This window comes from Leguminivora glycinivorella, chromosome 1 (assembly GCF_023078275.1).
Source record: "Leguminivora glycinivorella isolate SPB_JAAS2020 chromosome 1, LegGlyc_1.1, whole genome shotgun sequence".
Lineage (NCBI taxonomy): Eukaryota > Metazoa > Arthropoda > Insecta > Lepidoptera > Tortricidae > Leguminivora > Leguminivora glycinivorella.
In genome coordinates, this window is record NC_062971.1 from 18,596,812 (window position 1) to 18,613,237 (window position 16,426).

Here is a 16,426-nt window from a genome sequence, read left to right on the forward strand (position 1 = left end):
TCGTACTCCCACAAGTCCTACACAACACAGTTTAAGTAAACGCATTACCGCAAGCCGTGTTGCCTTCAACGAGTACCCTTGCCCGCACTTAATCCACATCGTCTCGTATAATTAAACACCCGAATAGGGATTGATCCATTAAATTGAGAATGGGAGTAATTTAACCACTTAAATCACCTTTCATTAGACTTAAGTAAAGGTGATTAGTGGGAGTTAATGATCTTACGGATGATAATGTATTTTTCAGGTTAGTAAGATAATCATGGTTAATTATCACCTTTGTATTTATTCACATACTTTTATGAGTTACAAATAATAATATCATTAATGTCAACTTGCATATTACACAGACCCTAAACATTAAATACATAGAAACAATACGAATTTTGTCGGAGTCGGTCACTTACTTTATGCTGACCATTAGTTGGTAAATAAAAAATACCTGGCTGTAGGGTAGGTAGTTATATGACTGTAGTCATATTTTCAAACAGTTGGCTGGTAATACCGATTAGGTAAGCGGAGATGTATATGTGTCACCGTAACATTGTAAAAACCGTTAGTTTATAATTTCACTAGCGAGATTATGAACTAACGAAATATTGTGATTATTGTGAACCGTAACGTACAGTTCACAATTTGACGGATTACTTTTACGTTAGATTGTAATCTAACGAAGCGAAACCGTCATATTGTAAACTGTCATGGCGTCGGAACGAAGCTAGCGCTCTGATTGGTCGGTTTTATAGTAGATCGTTCGGTGGTCATAGAGTGACTGACACAATAGACACTGCAATCACAGATGTTAATCAAAAACCTCGTTAAACTTTTATCATCAAAATTCGATATATTGTTTAAGAAAATGGTCGAACTCGCCAAATAAACAAAATTGTCAGTTACTTTGCTTGTTATGTGGCGGCTTAATTGGTATATTTCTTGTGATTTAATATTCAATTTTCGAAAAAATAAAACCGTTAGCTTATAATCTTACTAGTGAGATTATAAACTGACGAGTTATGGTAAACCGTAACGTTCACAATTTAACGGATTATTTTTCGTTAGATTATAATCTAACGGAGAGAAACCGTCAAATTGTAAACTGTCATATGCGTCAGGAGCTAGCGCTTTGAATGCTCAGTTTTTAGGGTTCCGTAGCCAAAATGGCAAAAACGGAACCCTTATAGTTTCGTCATGTCCGTCTGTCCGTCTGTCCGTCTGTCCGTCTGTCCGTCTGTCACAGCCGATTTACTCGGAAACTATAAGTACTACAGTGATGAAATTTGATGGGAATATGTGTTGTATGAACCGCTACAAAATTATGACACTAAATAGTAAAAAAAAGAATTGGGGGTGGGGCCCCCCATACATGTAACTGAGGGATGAAAATTTTTTTTTCGATGTACATACCCGTGTGGGGTATCAATGGAAAGGTCTTTTAAAATGATATAAAGTTTTCTAAAAAACATTTTTCTTAAAGTGAACGGTTTTTGAGATATCAGCTCTCAAAGTCGTAAAAAGTATGTCCCCCCCCCTCTATTTTTATAACTACGGGGTATAAAATTCTAAAAAAAATAGAGGTGATGCATGCTAATTAACTCTTTCAACGATTTTTGTTTTGATCAAAGTATCTCTTATAGTTTTTGAGATAGGTTGATTTAACTGTAATTTTGGTTAAGTTATTGGTTTATTATATTTGCTGCTACGGAACCCTTTGTGCGCGAGCCCGACTCGCACTTGGCCGGTTTTTTTGTTAGATCGTTCTGTGCCCATAGAGTACCTAACATAAATAGACACTACAATCACAGATGTCAATTAATGTATTAAAATAGTACATTACGATACAAGTGCGTAAAAAAGGAAGTTAGAAACGAGTGGCGATAAATTAATGTTTTAAATCGACACGCCACGATACGAGTTACGAATTTCCTTTTCGCACGCAATGTCTCGGGACTCGTGAGGTAATGACATACTTCTCGCACTTATAACGAAATGTACGATTTCAGTACAGATGGTGCTTTTTTTACGCACTAGTGCGAGAAGTGGTTCATTATATGTCAGGACGAAACTTCAGAGGGCCATCTGTACCTAAAAACGTCGAACGATACAAGTGCAAAAAAGAGGAAGTTTGAAACGAGTGTCGATAAAACAAAACACGACTAATTGACATCTGTGATTGTAGTGTCCATTTATGTTAGGTACTCTATGGGCCCAGAACGATCTACCAAAAAACAAACCATTCAGGGCACTAGCCCCTGACGCATATTATGACAGTTTACAATATGACGGTTTCTCTCCGTTAGATTATATTCTAACGAAAAATAATCCGTTAAATTGTGAACGTTGTATATTTATTATGTAACTTCTTATGTAGGTAACTATGTAAAGTTTTAGTAATATCACCGCCCACAATATCTCTGCTTTGCCTAAAGGTTGACTGGTAGAGAATGCTGTCTGGCATTAAGTCCGCCTTTTGTACTATAAGTTTTTCTTTCTTTGTGTACAATAAAGATTAAATAAATAAATAAAAGTTACGGTTTACCATAACTCGTCAGTTTATAATTTCACTAGTAAGATTATAAACTAACGGTTTTTTTTTCGTAAACTAAATATTAAATCACAAGAAATATACCAATTAAGCCGCCACATAACAAGCAAAGTAACTGACAATTTTGTTTATTTGGCGAGTTCGACCATTTCCTTAAACAAAATATCGAATTTTAATGATAAAAGTTTAATGAGGTTTTTTATTGACATCTGTGATAGCAGTGTCTATTGGTGTCAGTCACTCTATGGCCACAGAACGATCTACTATAAAACCGACCAATCAGAGCGCTAGCTTCGTTCCGACGCCATGACAGTTTACAATTTGACGGTTTCGCTTCGTTAGATTATAATCTAACGTAAAAATAATCCGTCAAATTGTGAACTGTACGTTACGGTTCACAATATTTCGTTAGTTCATAATCTCGCTAGTGAAATTATAAACTAACGGTTTTTACAATTTTACGGTGACATATGTATTATATTGATTGGATGTAAGTACTTGGGTACCTCGGGTAGTCGAAAAAGAAAAGAGCTAGATAAAATTGTAAAATATAAATTATAGTAGGTACTGAAATAAGTAATTCTCCAAAACTGTACATTTGGATCACGTCTCCGATTTTGATAAAAATTGGTAGGCTGATAGAGTCCATGATGCTGAGCAAGATCCACTAGGTTTCCCAAAATGTCCTAGGTAGTTTTTACGAAACCTTCCTTTTTTGTTACCAGATTTCTATACATTTTCGGTAAAATTATACATGCGTACACATAAATTCATGCCTGTATTTCCAAAAAGAGTCTGAGAGAGGCTGAGCACATAAAACATCTCAAGTTCTAGTGCCAAGAGTGGCACAATTTCAATTTAACGGAAAATGTTTTTGAGTTTTTTGCATGTTTCTGACCATAATTCGATTCAACTGTGTGCTTAAATCGATACATTTTTATTTCAGATCAGGCACTAACACTCTAGGCCTAGTCTTTTTCTGCCTGGTGTTCGGGAGCCTGCTGGGTACCCTCGGCCCCAAGGGGCAAGTCGTTATCGACTTCTTTCAAGCCATTTTCGAGGTCATCATGAAGATGGTGACGGGCGTCATGTGGTTCACCCCCGTGGGAGTCAGTTCCGTCATCGCTGGGAAGATTCTTGGTGTTAGTAATGTTGGTAAGTTGTAAACTGAAATAGATACCATAAACTAAAGAAAAAGCGATCAAGCCCACTGGCGGTGAAGCCGGGAACCGAACCCGGGTCTCCAGCTATCGCGGCTGATGTGCTAAACCGTTACACCACCTCGACCGCTGAGGTACCCGTCGAAATTTCTCTAGTGTAAAAAAATATTTAATATAAAATAATTTGATTTGTTATAAACTTCGAATGTTAGTATGTAGGTAAGTGTTAAAGCTGTAGATCACCTAAAGTATGGCATAGCTACATCTACAAGATCAATCCTAAATTATGTCCACCTGATACCAGTGATTTGAATCTGATTTGCACTGGCCACCACTCTTGGTCTCGTCTTCTTCTGCCTGATGTTTGGCAGCCTGCTTTTAAAGCGATCTGGTGCAACTCTTAATTCCATACTGTGATTTTTCCAGCTCAAGTGATGTCCCAGCTGGCCTGGTTCATCGCCACGGTTGCGGTGGGCGTATTCTTGTACCAGCTGATCGTGATGCAGCTCATCTACTTCGTGTTCCTAAGGAAGAACCCTTACAAGTTCTACTGGGGACTGTCTCATGCGATGCTGACTGCTGCCGCTACTGCTTCAACGTGAGTGCTACATTATATTTACGTATCAATACCCAACTTGATTTAAAGCCCTGCAGTTTGCATGAAGCAATCATAAATGTTTGTTGCTAATATTCTATGATAACTTTTGAATGAGAGTATCATCTTGCATCAGATATCTGTATTCATCGCCGATCTCGGTAGGAATGTTTATTTGTGTATGATTGAAGCTTCAAACCCAGGATCTGGGCCATCGCACGCACGCTAATGGCACGTAAAGTTAGCATGCTTCGACTCTATTGTTTTCATATACATAATAGTAATAACTAATATTGTCTTAATATTTTCAGAGCTGCAGCACTCCCAGTGACATTCCGTGCCATGGAAGGCCCGCTCCGCATCGACCCGCGCATCACACGGTTTGTGCTGCCCATCGGCTGCAATATCAACATGGACGGCACGGCCCTCTTCCTGGCAGCGGCTAGCGTCTTCGTGTGCCAGATGAATAACTTGCATCTAGGGTTCGCGCAGCTCGCTACCATATTGTAAGTATTGTGAAAAGAAAAGAATAAAAAACGTTTCACGAAATGCCCAAGTCCCAAAAGCGACCTCAAAAGTCACTATGCAAAGTTTGAACGGTCCTTTTTATTTCATCCTGTATGTTAATGTACCATATACTATACCATAACCCAGTTGCGTAGTTTACGTTTGATATTTTTACTTCCCGATTTCTGATTGACGAACTTTCAATTCTTAATTAAAGAATGGCGTCCCATTCGAAGCATACAGGTTATGGTATCACCAAGATGACCTTATGATATGAAGCTAACTTTGACCACAGGTTTCGTAATATTAAAACGTTGTAATTCCAGCTTGACGTCAACAGCAGCGTCAGTGTCGTCCGCGTCAGTGCCGTCGGCCGCCATGGTGCTGCTGCTCGTGGTGCTAGCGGCAGTGGACGCGCCCGCGCACGACGTGTCCCTTCTGTTCGCCGTGGACTGGCTCGTGTGAGTGTGACGTCATCATCGTCTGTCATAGTGTGTCAGTGTCGGCCGCCGTGGGCCTACTGCTTGTGGTGCGAGCGGCAGTTGACGCGCCCGCGCACGTGTCCCTTCTGTTCGCCGTGGACTGGCTAGTGTGAGTATGACGCCATCATGGTCTGCCATAGTGTGTGTTAGTGCCGTTGGCGGCCAAGGTGCGGGCGAGCACGACATGTCGTTTCTGTTTGCCAAGGACTGCCTCGTGTGAGTGTGTAATGTGTACATGCAAATAAACACACGAACCGTCCATAGGGAAAAAAACCACAAGTTTCTACAACTCCTCAGTTAGACTCTGCTAGAAGACTTGTATTGACATTCGCTGCGCTGTGCCCTACTACATAAAGCGAGATAACATTCTCAATGCCCATACGTCTAATCTATTTTGGACGTAGTTTAAAAACATACCTACGAGTATTCGGGCCAGTACGATAAGCTCACTCCCTTCATCGGACAAAGGATATTGAGAATCCCACAAATTTTGTCAGCTAAGCTATCTCTTTATCTATCGAATCTAAACGTAGGAGTAGCGGTGTAGCAATCATATCCGATTAATGATTATCTGCGATTTTGAGGAATTATATTACTTACTTGCTGCGAAATAAATCTGCATTGCAATTTCCTTTTCTATGATTGCAATGAAACTGTGTGGATATGATTGGGGTACCATGGTCTAAACATGGCCCTGGTTACTCGTATTCCAAATAAATAAAATCTTATGTAATATTTCAGTGACCGGATACGCACCACCAACAACATGTTAGGCGACTGCTACGCGGCCGCGGTCGTGGAGCATATGTCCAAGAAGGAACTGATGGCTTGCGATGCCGTCACTATGGTACGTACTGGATACAATGAAAAGATATAGTTATTGCCGAATGGCTCGTAATACACATACTTAACACGTTCTGAATTGTACAACTTATGTCTTTGTACCATGGCTCATATGTGGAGCCACTGAAGAGAACGTGATGCTCCAACCATATGTAGTTACGCTCTTATTTTCAAACGAATATTTAGCTATTCCTGGAATTCTGTATATCTACTTACAAAATATCATATATGTTAGTACCCTAATCTAAAATTACAGCGCGATAACATAGTTTCCAACATTTGAAAGTATTTATCACCTTAAAAATTTTATTTTAGGTATTTTATATTTAAGCTAGACTAAATAGTCAATTCTCAATACCCACTTGAAGATCTAAGGCCTGATTTATACGGCGTGCGAACTCGCAGACGAGTTTAGTTACATTACGGGCTGTAGAGGTTACATACAATTTTGCACAGCCCTCAAATACCGCAATGTAATAAAACTCGTATGTGCGTTCTGGTACCGTCTAAATGGGTCTAATCAATTCTCTTTTTACTTTACCTTAATAGAGGGGTTTCTTATGAGATTGGAGGCAAACAAGCATATGGAACGCCTAATGGAGTAAGAGGTTACCGCTTCCCATGGATTAGTTACCTTAAACACCAGTCGGGATGCAGGTGCGTTGCCGGCCTTTAAGAGAGCAGGTATGCTCTTTTATTGAAGATTTGAATGTCACACTGCAGGTCCGAAACTACTGCAAGCAACAGTTATTTTCACAGTTTAGCTATGCGATTAGGTTCATTTTAAAATTGAATCTTGTATGTACATACTAACAAATACAAACTTGTTTCCAGGAGCCAGTGGTCGCCAACGGTCTCATCCCAACACCAAACACCGAAGATGAAAGATTAGACACGCCATCAGGCAAGAAATCCATCACGTCAGACGACATCATCATCGATATGCATTTATCCACCCAGGCTAGCAGTAGTCCTGTCAAACGAATTTAGCTCTTTAAACCTCTGAACAGACTGTGTTTTGAAACCATTTTGCTAAACAGACAAATATCGTTGTCTGGATTTTAGAATTGATTTTCAATCGTTAAATATTTCCATTCAGTGGTTCTAGTTATTGTTACTTAATTTGCGATGCTAAGACTATGTACACATAAATATTTACCTAAATCTGTTCACTATTTGTTACTTTTCATAATCTTTCACTTTTATCTTTTACCTGAAGAGATTGAATGTAGATAACCTAACCACAAAATTGAAATTTCTGATTTTCATAAAACATGGCTAAGAACACTCCCGACTTTACTCAGCTTTCAGAAAAAAAAAACTAAATCCAAATCGGTTCATCCGTTCGGGAGCTACCATGCCACAGACAGACACACACACAGACGAATTAGCTTTTTCTGTTTGAAAGCTGAGTTAGTCGGGAGTGTTCTTAGCCATGTTTTATAAAAATCGGTCCGCGATGTCGCTCTCGGGGGTTTTTTCAAAATTTTTATTTTGTGGTTAGGTATTAAATATAGGACATGGCCAGACAAAAAAAAAGTAATAACTTTGTGACGAAAAAATCTTAGCATCGCAATTAAGTTTAGGTACTTAAATGTGGCGATTTTGTATCCAACATTTTGGCACTGTTTCCATTTCAGTATTATCGCTGTTGAATACTCGAGACCGCCACCAGCATTGTGAAGTGTTCCCATATGGTCAATGTGGTCTTAAATAAATCCTCTTTAGATGTAAAAAGGGAATGTAGAACTTACTTTTATAAATATGATCTGGCGGTTTAGTACAACTTGTAATACTTGAAGTCGCACTTGATGTTTGGACTCGCGCGCCACAACGCAATTTGTGCTAAACCGCCTGATATTTTTAGCATGTCGTTGTTAATATTTGCTAAATATAATTGGTAGGTACTTGGTATTACAATCTGATGGCTGGGCTAATTAGAATTGACTATGAACATAGAGGAATAAGTAAGGGAAGAGTTGTAACTCCATACATCAGTAAATGCGAGTTATTTGTAGTGACATCTATCGTCATTCACTCGTTAATAACGCGCCAACTAGCGTAAATTATCAGTACTGCTACTCGACACTAGGTGCCGACAGTGTTGCGTCTGCCAAAAATGTAATATTAAAACAGTTTACACCTTATATTATAAGCTGAAGTAATTGAAAGCAAAGTACTGATTAATACTATTGTAATATTAGCTAAAAATTGTTGAGCAATAGACTTTTTGTTCGTCGTGACGTCTATTGACAAGTAGCAGTACTGATAATTTACGCTAGTTGGCGCGTGGTTGACGAGTGAATGACGATAAATGTCACTACAAATAACTCGCATTTACTGATGTATGGAGTTACAACTCTTCCCTTACTTATTTCCTCTATGCTATGAAGTATGAATCAAGATAATATTTGTCAAACTATCTAAGAACCTATAACTAGGTATATGAGCTCGCCGGGGCCGAATTAGTTGTATAAATTGAAATAGATATCATATTATACGAAAGAAAAAACGACAAAGCCCACTGGTGGCCGAGTCGGGAAGCTTAAGCGGCTAACGTGTGGTACCCGACGAAATTTCTCTAGTGTATGTTATCTCTGATGACTTTTGTTAGATGTTTGAAGCCCAAGAACACTCAGTAATCGTAAACCAAACTCAACATTTGTCGACGTAGGTCGTTTTTAAGGACTAATCGTAGATACCTCGGACTTTGCTGTACTTCAGCATTCAGCACAAATAACAGCAGGTGCTAAATGGTTTGTACTTGGAAAATCTACAACTCATATATATCTAGTTAATGCCTGTTTTGTTATAATTAAATAGCTGCAACGTTGAAGTATACCAACCGTTCATTCGACAATAAGTATTAATTTTATGTTTGAATTTCAAAAGTTGTTAAAATACACGCGGACGGGCTGCGCGTAGGCACTTCTTTTTAGATAGGTAGATAGACGCAGAATCAGATCTTTATTTGAAAATGCGACGTTCATATTTTTACAACTTAAGCGATAAATCACGCCTTAGGCTCTAGTATAGTACCTACATTAGACTGTTGCATATTCATACATACGTACATGAGCTAAATTTATGAATGTGAGTGAGAAGGGTAGGTAGTTAATACGGGTGCAAAATTATGTAACAAATTCAATGAAATTAGCACGCACATTGTGACGTTTTAAAAACACAATGATGTGCTTCGTAAATATTAACGAATTCTCAGAATTCGGTGTGTAAAGTGATTGTTTTTTTGTTGAAAACGTATTCATGAATACTCATGGAAATCGAGCAATTGTTAAGTGTCAAGTATTAGGTACTTTCCTGGAATAAAACATTACAAGTTCTGTACATGCCCCTAATACATTTTGTTTAAAACAAAATGGAAATATCAATCATTACACTAAGGGCCACTTCACCAACGAAAATCGGGTAAACCCACCATTTTCTTTGGTGCAAGTGGCTCTAATTAGAAAAGTTGAGTGTCAAAAACGGTTCCTGATTATGAAACTTAGTTAAATAATGATAAGTTAAAATTTTAAAGCACAAGTTGGCATTGTAATATTCTGCCACCAGAGTGCAGTACTAATACATATTACTTATAAACCACTTATTAACTTCTTCTTTGACAATTTTAAAATATAAGGTGACTTTGATGCATCAAGGCAGTTTGTTTACACAGGATCTACCGCGACAATGGAAATAACGTTATCTATTCTATAGCTCAAATTAAATACGCAAAGTGATAGAGAGGGATTTAACGAAATTTCAATGTTCGTTATTAACAGAGGCCTTAGTGATGGTAACGCCCTCTACGCAGTTTTGCGTAGTAATTCTCTATGTGCCTAGTACCTAAACAAAATTCTACGAAAAGGTGTAACGGAATTAATAGTTATTTGTTATACAAGGGGGCAAAGTTGTATTTTAACGCCGAGTGTGGAATCGAAAAAACGAGCAAGTGAAAGGATTCTATAGTTGAAGCCACGAGCGAAGCGAGTGGTTCGAGAATAGATTCCTGAACTTGCGAGTTTTTTAACACACGAGAAGTAAAATACATTTGCACACGAGTGCAACACAAAACTTTTCCCCTCACTATAGCGAGGAAACTACAATGCAAAAAATGCGTTTATCACTGTTTCCAGTAGTTCCACAGGTGGTAAATCATCTTAATTACTAGATTCGCCTACTTTTATCAATTTTAAAGCAGTTAATTTGTCTTTATTCAAGGTCAAATTACTTTACCCACTAGTGGATAAAATGCGTTTTTACCCGCTGGTATTAAAGGACAAAACACGTGTTTCCGAGCTAGTGAGGGGAAAAGTAAAATACCCCGCTATTAACGAAACCCTACATTACAGATGTAGTGCGAAAAGAATTTCCTTCATATTTTTTACGGAAACGTACGAACGTGTCATGCTATTTCAGTCAGTCTCAGTACAAGACGTATTGACACTGTCTGAACTAGCATGACAAATACGAACGTTTCCGGAAAAATACAAAGGAAAACATTTTCTCACTACATAACATTACATCACGTTCCGGAGGTCGCGGGTTCGAACCCCGGCTCGCACCAATGAGTTTTTCGGAATTTATGTGCGAAATGTCATTTGATATTTGCCAGTCGCTTTTCGGTGAAGGAAAACATCGTGAGGAAACCGGACTAATTCCAATAAGGTCTACTTTACCCTTCGGGTTGGAAGGTCAGATGGCAGTCGCTTTCGTAAAAACTAGTGCCTATGCCAAATCTTGGGATTAGTTGTCAAAGCGGACCCCAGGCTCCCATGAGCCGTGGCAAATGCCGGGAGAACGCAAGGAGGATGATAATGATAACATTACATCACGCACCATCATAATCAAGTTGACCGATACTTAAAAGTGTAGTGATATAGGCATTTCTAGGTGTAAGTCCTAAGCAGGTATTTTACTATTAGCAAGTAGGATTGTTCACAATAATGCAATTATTGTAATGGCCTTAGACAAATTAATCATCTATAAACTTTTATGTAGATATTATGATTTCTGTATGTCATATTTGAATTGTCTTGTTTATTTGATAAACTTTCTTTGTAATCTGACTAAATCGTAATTATATTGGATCACATTTCAATACGTACGTGTCCAGTTCTAAACTTATCAAGTTATCATTATTAGAATATCAATGTCCAACTGTGATATATCGTTACTTTGTAATTTGTCATTAATTTCATTAACTAATAGTGCATTGATAATAAAACGACAATGATTTAATTTTCAACAGTTTTATTTACTTTCTTTATAACATCAGGACATTTTGGCTTAAAGTTAAATATTTTATAATCTATTTACATTTTGCTCTGTTTTTATTAGATTGCTAATCAGATTTAAGAGTAACAGTCTAATAAAAACATAGCATTAAACATACTAAGGTATATTCGTTTCTAAGATGAAATCACAGAACAAAAATATTTCAAAGATTTACAAGCCCAACATCTTCATCAAGGTTTTTTTAATAATGTAAGTAGAGGAATAGAGCCCTTTCGGAATGTTATCACCCGCGACTGATGAGTGATACCGATCTATAAGTTAATTTTATTGTTATAAAAAAATTATAGATTGTGATTAGACTCATAAGATTCGAGCTTTTAAACAACGTATAGGTAGGCAGTAAAGAGAACGGCACATTGACTTAAGTTACATATATGTGCCTGTTTATTGGCAGGAGAGTTGATGACACACTACACACTATCTACTAGAAGGTCCAAATGGTGCCGAATTTGTAATTTATTTATCTGTCCTCTATGCAATATCGGTATCTACAATTTTTTTTTTCAATGTCACTCGACTAATAATTGCAAAAATATGTTAATTTGAAGACCGGTCTGGCTCACCCGTTAGTGACCCTGCCTGCTAAGCCGCGGTCCTGGGTTCGAATCCCGGTAAAGGCATTTATTTGTGTGATGAGCACAGATATTTGTTCCCGAGTCATGGATGTTTCCTATGTATATAAGAATGTATTTATCTATATAAGTATGTATATCGTCGCTTAGCACCCATAGTAAGTACAAGCTTTGCTTAGTTTGGGGCTAAGTTGATCTGTGTAAGGAGTCCCCAATATTTGTTTTTTTATTAATTATTGTGAAGACTGAGTGCAATGCATTTTGTGTAACTTTTTGGTAAATGTTGCAGTTTGCTGTTGAAGTATATAGATAAGTATAGCATTAAAATGTGACGTCAACTCTGATGCCAAATCTATACAAACCCCTACTACCTACTGAAAATTTGTGACTGTATTTTATAAAACACACCTCTTTCTCAACATCAATTGCAATATCTAAGAATTATCTTATAGCTTACAGTAAAGCTCATTGTTTGTTTACAAAATATAATAATAACATGGCAGTCTTCAGTTTATTTTTACAAGGCACTAAAATATACAAACTAATATGTACAATGATAAAGTTACAACCCGAATGGATATATTTACATTTACCGGAAAATCGGTAATAAGCGCTTAATACATCACTTTGAGCATATTCAGGGCATAAGGATATACGACATGCACAAAATGATTACATTAGAATACAAAGCTAAACCGATTAGATCGGTTGAATAAATATTACTTAATACTTATAGGCAAAACAGTCGTTCTGTTATTTACAAACAGCTAAATTATATTAAAGTTCATATCCTCATTGTGGAATGAGTTTTTCTACTAGCAGGATTTGGTGGAAGCCCTGGTCCTACCAACGGAGACATAGAAGGTGACCGGGTGGCTAAAGGTGACAAAGATGGTGAAAATGAAGGTGACATGGCCGCAGCGGCTGAGAAGCCACCGGGCACATCATGACTAATTGGTGACCTAGGTAATAAGTGCTGAGGCTGCCTGCAAGACAAAGACGGCGCCGGGCAGCTCCGAGGTGCGACGGTGGTTAGTAAAGGAGGCGGTACACTCTTCCCTCCGGATATAGATGTCCCTTTACTTTTAGCACTAGATGCTCCACTGTTACCACTTTGCAAAGAAACAGCATCATCTTTTAGACGCGCAATTTCAGAAAACACATGCGCTAGGGGTTGGTATTGGGGTCCCCAATCTAGAAGGTAGTCCCAGTTGTAACTACCAGTCAGTTCTTCTTCTGAATGTACTATTGAGCTAAGACTTCCAGTCATGGATGGTCCAGCTGTAGGAACAGCTGTACTTTCTCCTGGAGCACTAGGAAAAGCGCCTAAAGCCATAGCTCTTTCTACCGCGGCACTGTTTTCATCAGCGCTGCTTGCTCTTTCACTTCCAGTTACTTCATTTAATTTGGCGTAAATAAGATTAGTTATATCATTTTCATGAGTTCCGTCTTCATCAAAAATATGCATTGGGTCTATTGACCCGTGATGCAGCATATTATCTTTATTTACTAAGTTTTCAGAACATCTTCTGGACGAAGTAGAGGCTCCACCGCCGGCAACCGTATCCACTATTCCCAGACGAGCAAGATACTCTTGTGTGTTGTGTACGGAAACATCAGACAAATTGTCGTCATCAACTCCGTCGGTTTGTCTGTGAATGCCGGAATCCCTTTGCAATGGTCCCTCATTGATCATCCTTATTTCTTCATCTTCGCCATCTTCTCCGTCTTCTGCGGAACCTCTGCCGCTAGATCCAGATTGATCTGAACCTGACAGTTCTGATGTTGTAGCAGCTCCTGAATTAGAACTAGCAGTGTGAGGGCCATACGGGGGAATCTCGTCGTATTTTGGAGGAGCGAATTGATTACCAGCACTTACGGCGCCCGTATTTCTAATAGGAATGGTGTCAAAAGCACTTGGATCCACATAACTGTTTGTGGCACCTACTCCTTCAGAGTTCAGACCAGGCTTATTTACTTTTTTGTGTCTCTTATTTTTCATGTGTAGGAACAAAAATGCTGCTGCAAAAATTATTATGATAAAAATAAAGACGATCAAAAGACCTAATGCCCAGTCTGAGAGTCCACTGGCGGCTGCTGGCACTGCCGAATCGGTAATAATATTAATATCCGATAGAACCGCCATCGAATCCGGCAATATTTCCACCGCGGTTTTATTTGTTAAGGAACCTTGTCGACCAGAACTTGCTGTGATGACTAAGCTTATGGTTTTATGATTTCCAAACAAGCTTTGCACAGACTCAACTCTCTTCTTAAGAATTATGACACCAGTGGTTCTGTTAATTTTGAAATAAGGGTGCGATGTCGAGAGTTGATATACAATTCTCCCATCAACTCCCTTGTCTCTGTCAGTAGCAGTCGTTTGACCAATCATATATCCAGCAGGAAGAGGACCTTTCTTTGGAATTGGAAAATTGTATGTTTTTTGAGTGAATTGAGGGTAAAACTCGTCCCGACTTTCAATGTCAATCCTGACCTTTACGGTTGAAGACTTCCCTCCTACATCTGATGCCTTGACGGAAAATTCGTATTTATTCTTTTGCTCATAATCAAAAACAGCATTCGTGTTTATCAATCCTGTTGAAGAGTCTATTTGGAACATTTTCCAAGAATCGTCATTTTTATTATAGCTCAGAGACATGGGTAATATGGTGTAATTTAATATGCCATATGTACCTTTATCTAAATCAGTTGCTCTGGCTGTGAATACTGAAGTACCTACTCGTTCATTTTCGGCCACCGTTTCATAGTATTGATTTACAGGAAAAGCCGGGACATTGTCATTTTCGTCCATTATGGTCACATGGACGTTAATACTTTTGCAAAGTGATGGTATGCCTTGATCACAAGCAATTATAATAAGCTTATATTTTGTATAGCCAACGTCATAGTCAAGACTCTTATTCACTGTCAAAATACCGGTTAATGGGTTAACAAAGAATAAATTGTCGTCATCTCCAGATGTAATATTATAAATTACAGCAGAATTGGGCGTTCCATATAAATCAGCATCAGAAGTTGTTAGTTTGCTCAGAGTCGATCCAGGTTTTGCATCTTCGCTGACAGTTAACTCAAAATCACCCGACGAAAACAATGGAGGGTTGTCATTTGCATCCGCTACAGTTACAAATACAGTTATTGACGTTTTATTTTGACTATACGACATCATTTTTCCTTGTTCTACTGCTGCTAAACCAAGAACATAGGAATCTTTTGTTTCTCTGTCTAGCTTGTTCACTAATATTAGTGCTCCATCAAGAGTCACATCAAAGGCATCACCTTCGTTTCCAGATATAATTAGGAATTCCAAACTGTACTTCTTAAGAACATCATTGATACCGCCGATCTGGAGCAGCGAAGATCCTCTTTCCGTATCTTCATTAACGGTGATCCTGAAATGGATAATAATTAAGATTATTTGTTTGTATTTTGGTAAGTAACATAACATGACATAAATAACACATTTGAATGAGTAAAAAAGTAAAGAATCGAGTGTATTTTTCAGCGAGACTTCAAATATTCAATAAAATTAGAATATTGAAATGTCATAGTTGCTTGCTTTTCGAGTCCAGAAGGCAATTCAATCTCTAGAAATTACTTACTCTTCCAACCAAAGGGTTTTAAATTTTATACAGAAAAAAAAAACTACCAAAACATTACGCAAATATATCTTACCTATATGTATCCTGTCCAATAAACGGTTTTATTTCAGATGTCGCACCCGTACTAATCCTGACGGCGGCTACGGCAGTCTTGTTTGGTTTGCCGTGGTCAGTAGCCATCACAGCTAACTGACTATCTCGTTGACTCGGCAATGTACTGTAGTTGACGAAGATAGCACCCGAGGTAGCGTCTATATAGTAACCCTTGCTTTCACCGAGGATTGAGTAGGTGACCTTTCCGTTATCATCACTGTCTCTGTCCTTGGCGCTAACGGACCCAATTTCCACATTACCAGCACCTTCTGAAATGGTAAAAAAATAGATAAATAAACATATAATGCAATAGCAAAATTCATTGATGCATACCAAGTAGTTTACAGTATAGTAGGTAGGTATCTCTCATCACAACCAGTAGGTATTCGTTTATTAGGTATCAAACTCTAAAGTAACCGGTTCAAATGTATCTAATACGGATTCGCGTTCCTTATGCTGCTTTATTTAATTTGTAATTGTCCTGCCCGATATTTATAATCCCAACAACGACAAACAATTACTTAGATTTTTTTATCTGGAGATATCCATCATCAGATCAGCCACAGACATTGTAATTAACATTTTAATCCAATTTACGCATAATGATGATTTGTGTACTAGTAAATAATACAATAATAAGTAACTACGTAAATAATACATTATATTTACGATACGTTCACAAAATTAATTTAAAGCGTTTAAACTCACAAT

General features: G+C 38.0%; 2 protein-coding genes across 3 annotated transcripts in view; one reads left to right on the forward strand and one right to left on the reverse strand.

The window, feature by feature from the left end:
- Nucleotides 1–7,385, forward strand: part of LOC125231973 (excitatory amino acid transporter) — a 28,980-nt gene extending 21,595 nt beyond the window's left edge. For both annotated transcript variants that reach the window (XM_048137583.1, XM_048137588.1), the window contains exons 5-10: nt 3,489–3,697; nt 4,129–4,300; nt 4,609–4,803; nt 5,131–5,265; nt 6,028–6,133; nt 6,964–7,385. In XM_048137583.1, the coding sequence (XP_047993540.1) occupies nt 3,489–3,697; nt 4,129–4,300; nt 4,609–4,803; nt 5,131–5,265; nt 6,028–6,133; nt 6,964–7,119 (973 nt within the window). In that variant the 3' untranslated portion in view covers nt 7,120–7,385. The remainder of the gene's footprint in view (nt 1–3,488; nt 3,698–4,128; nt 4,301–4,608; nt 4,804–5,130; nt 5,266–6,027; nt 6,134–6,963) is intronic.
- Nucleotides 7,386–12,112: 4,727 nt separating this feature from the next.
- The window catches only part of LOC125236530 (protein dachsous), a 322,516-nt gene continuing 318,202 nt past the window's right edge, over nt 12,113–16,426 (reverse strand). Inside the window, 2 exon segments of the mRNA XM_048143402.1 lie at nt 12,113–15,412; nt 15,696–15,984. Of these exon segments, the coding sequence (XP_047999359.1) occupies nt 12,784–15,412; nt 15,696–15,984 (2,918 nt within the window). The 3' untranslated portion in view covers nt 12,113–12,783.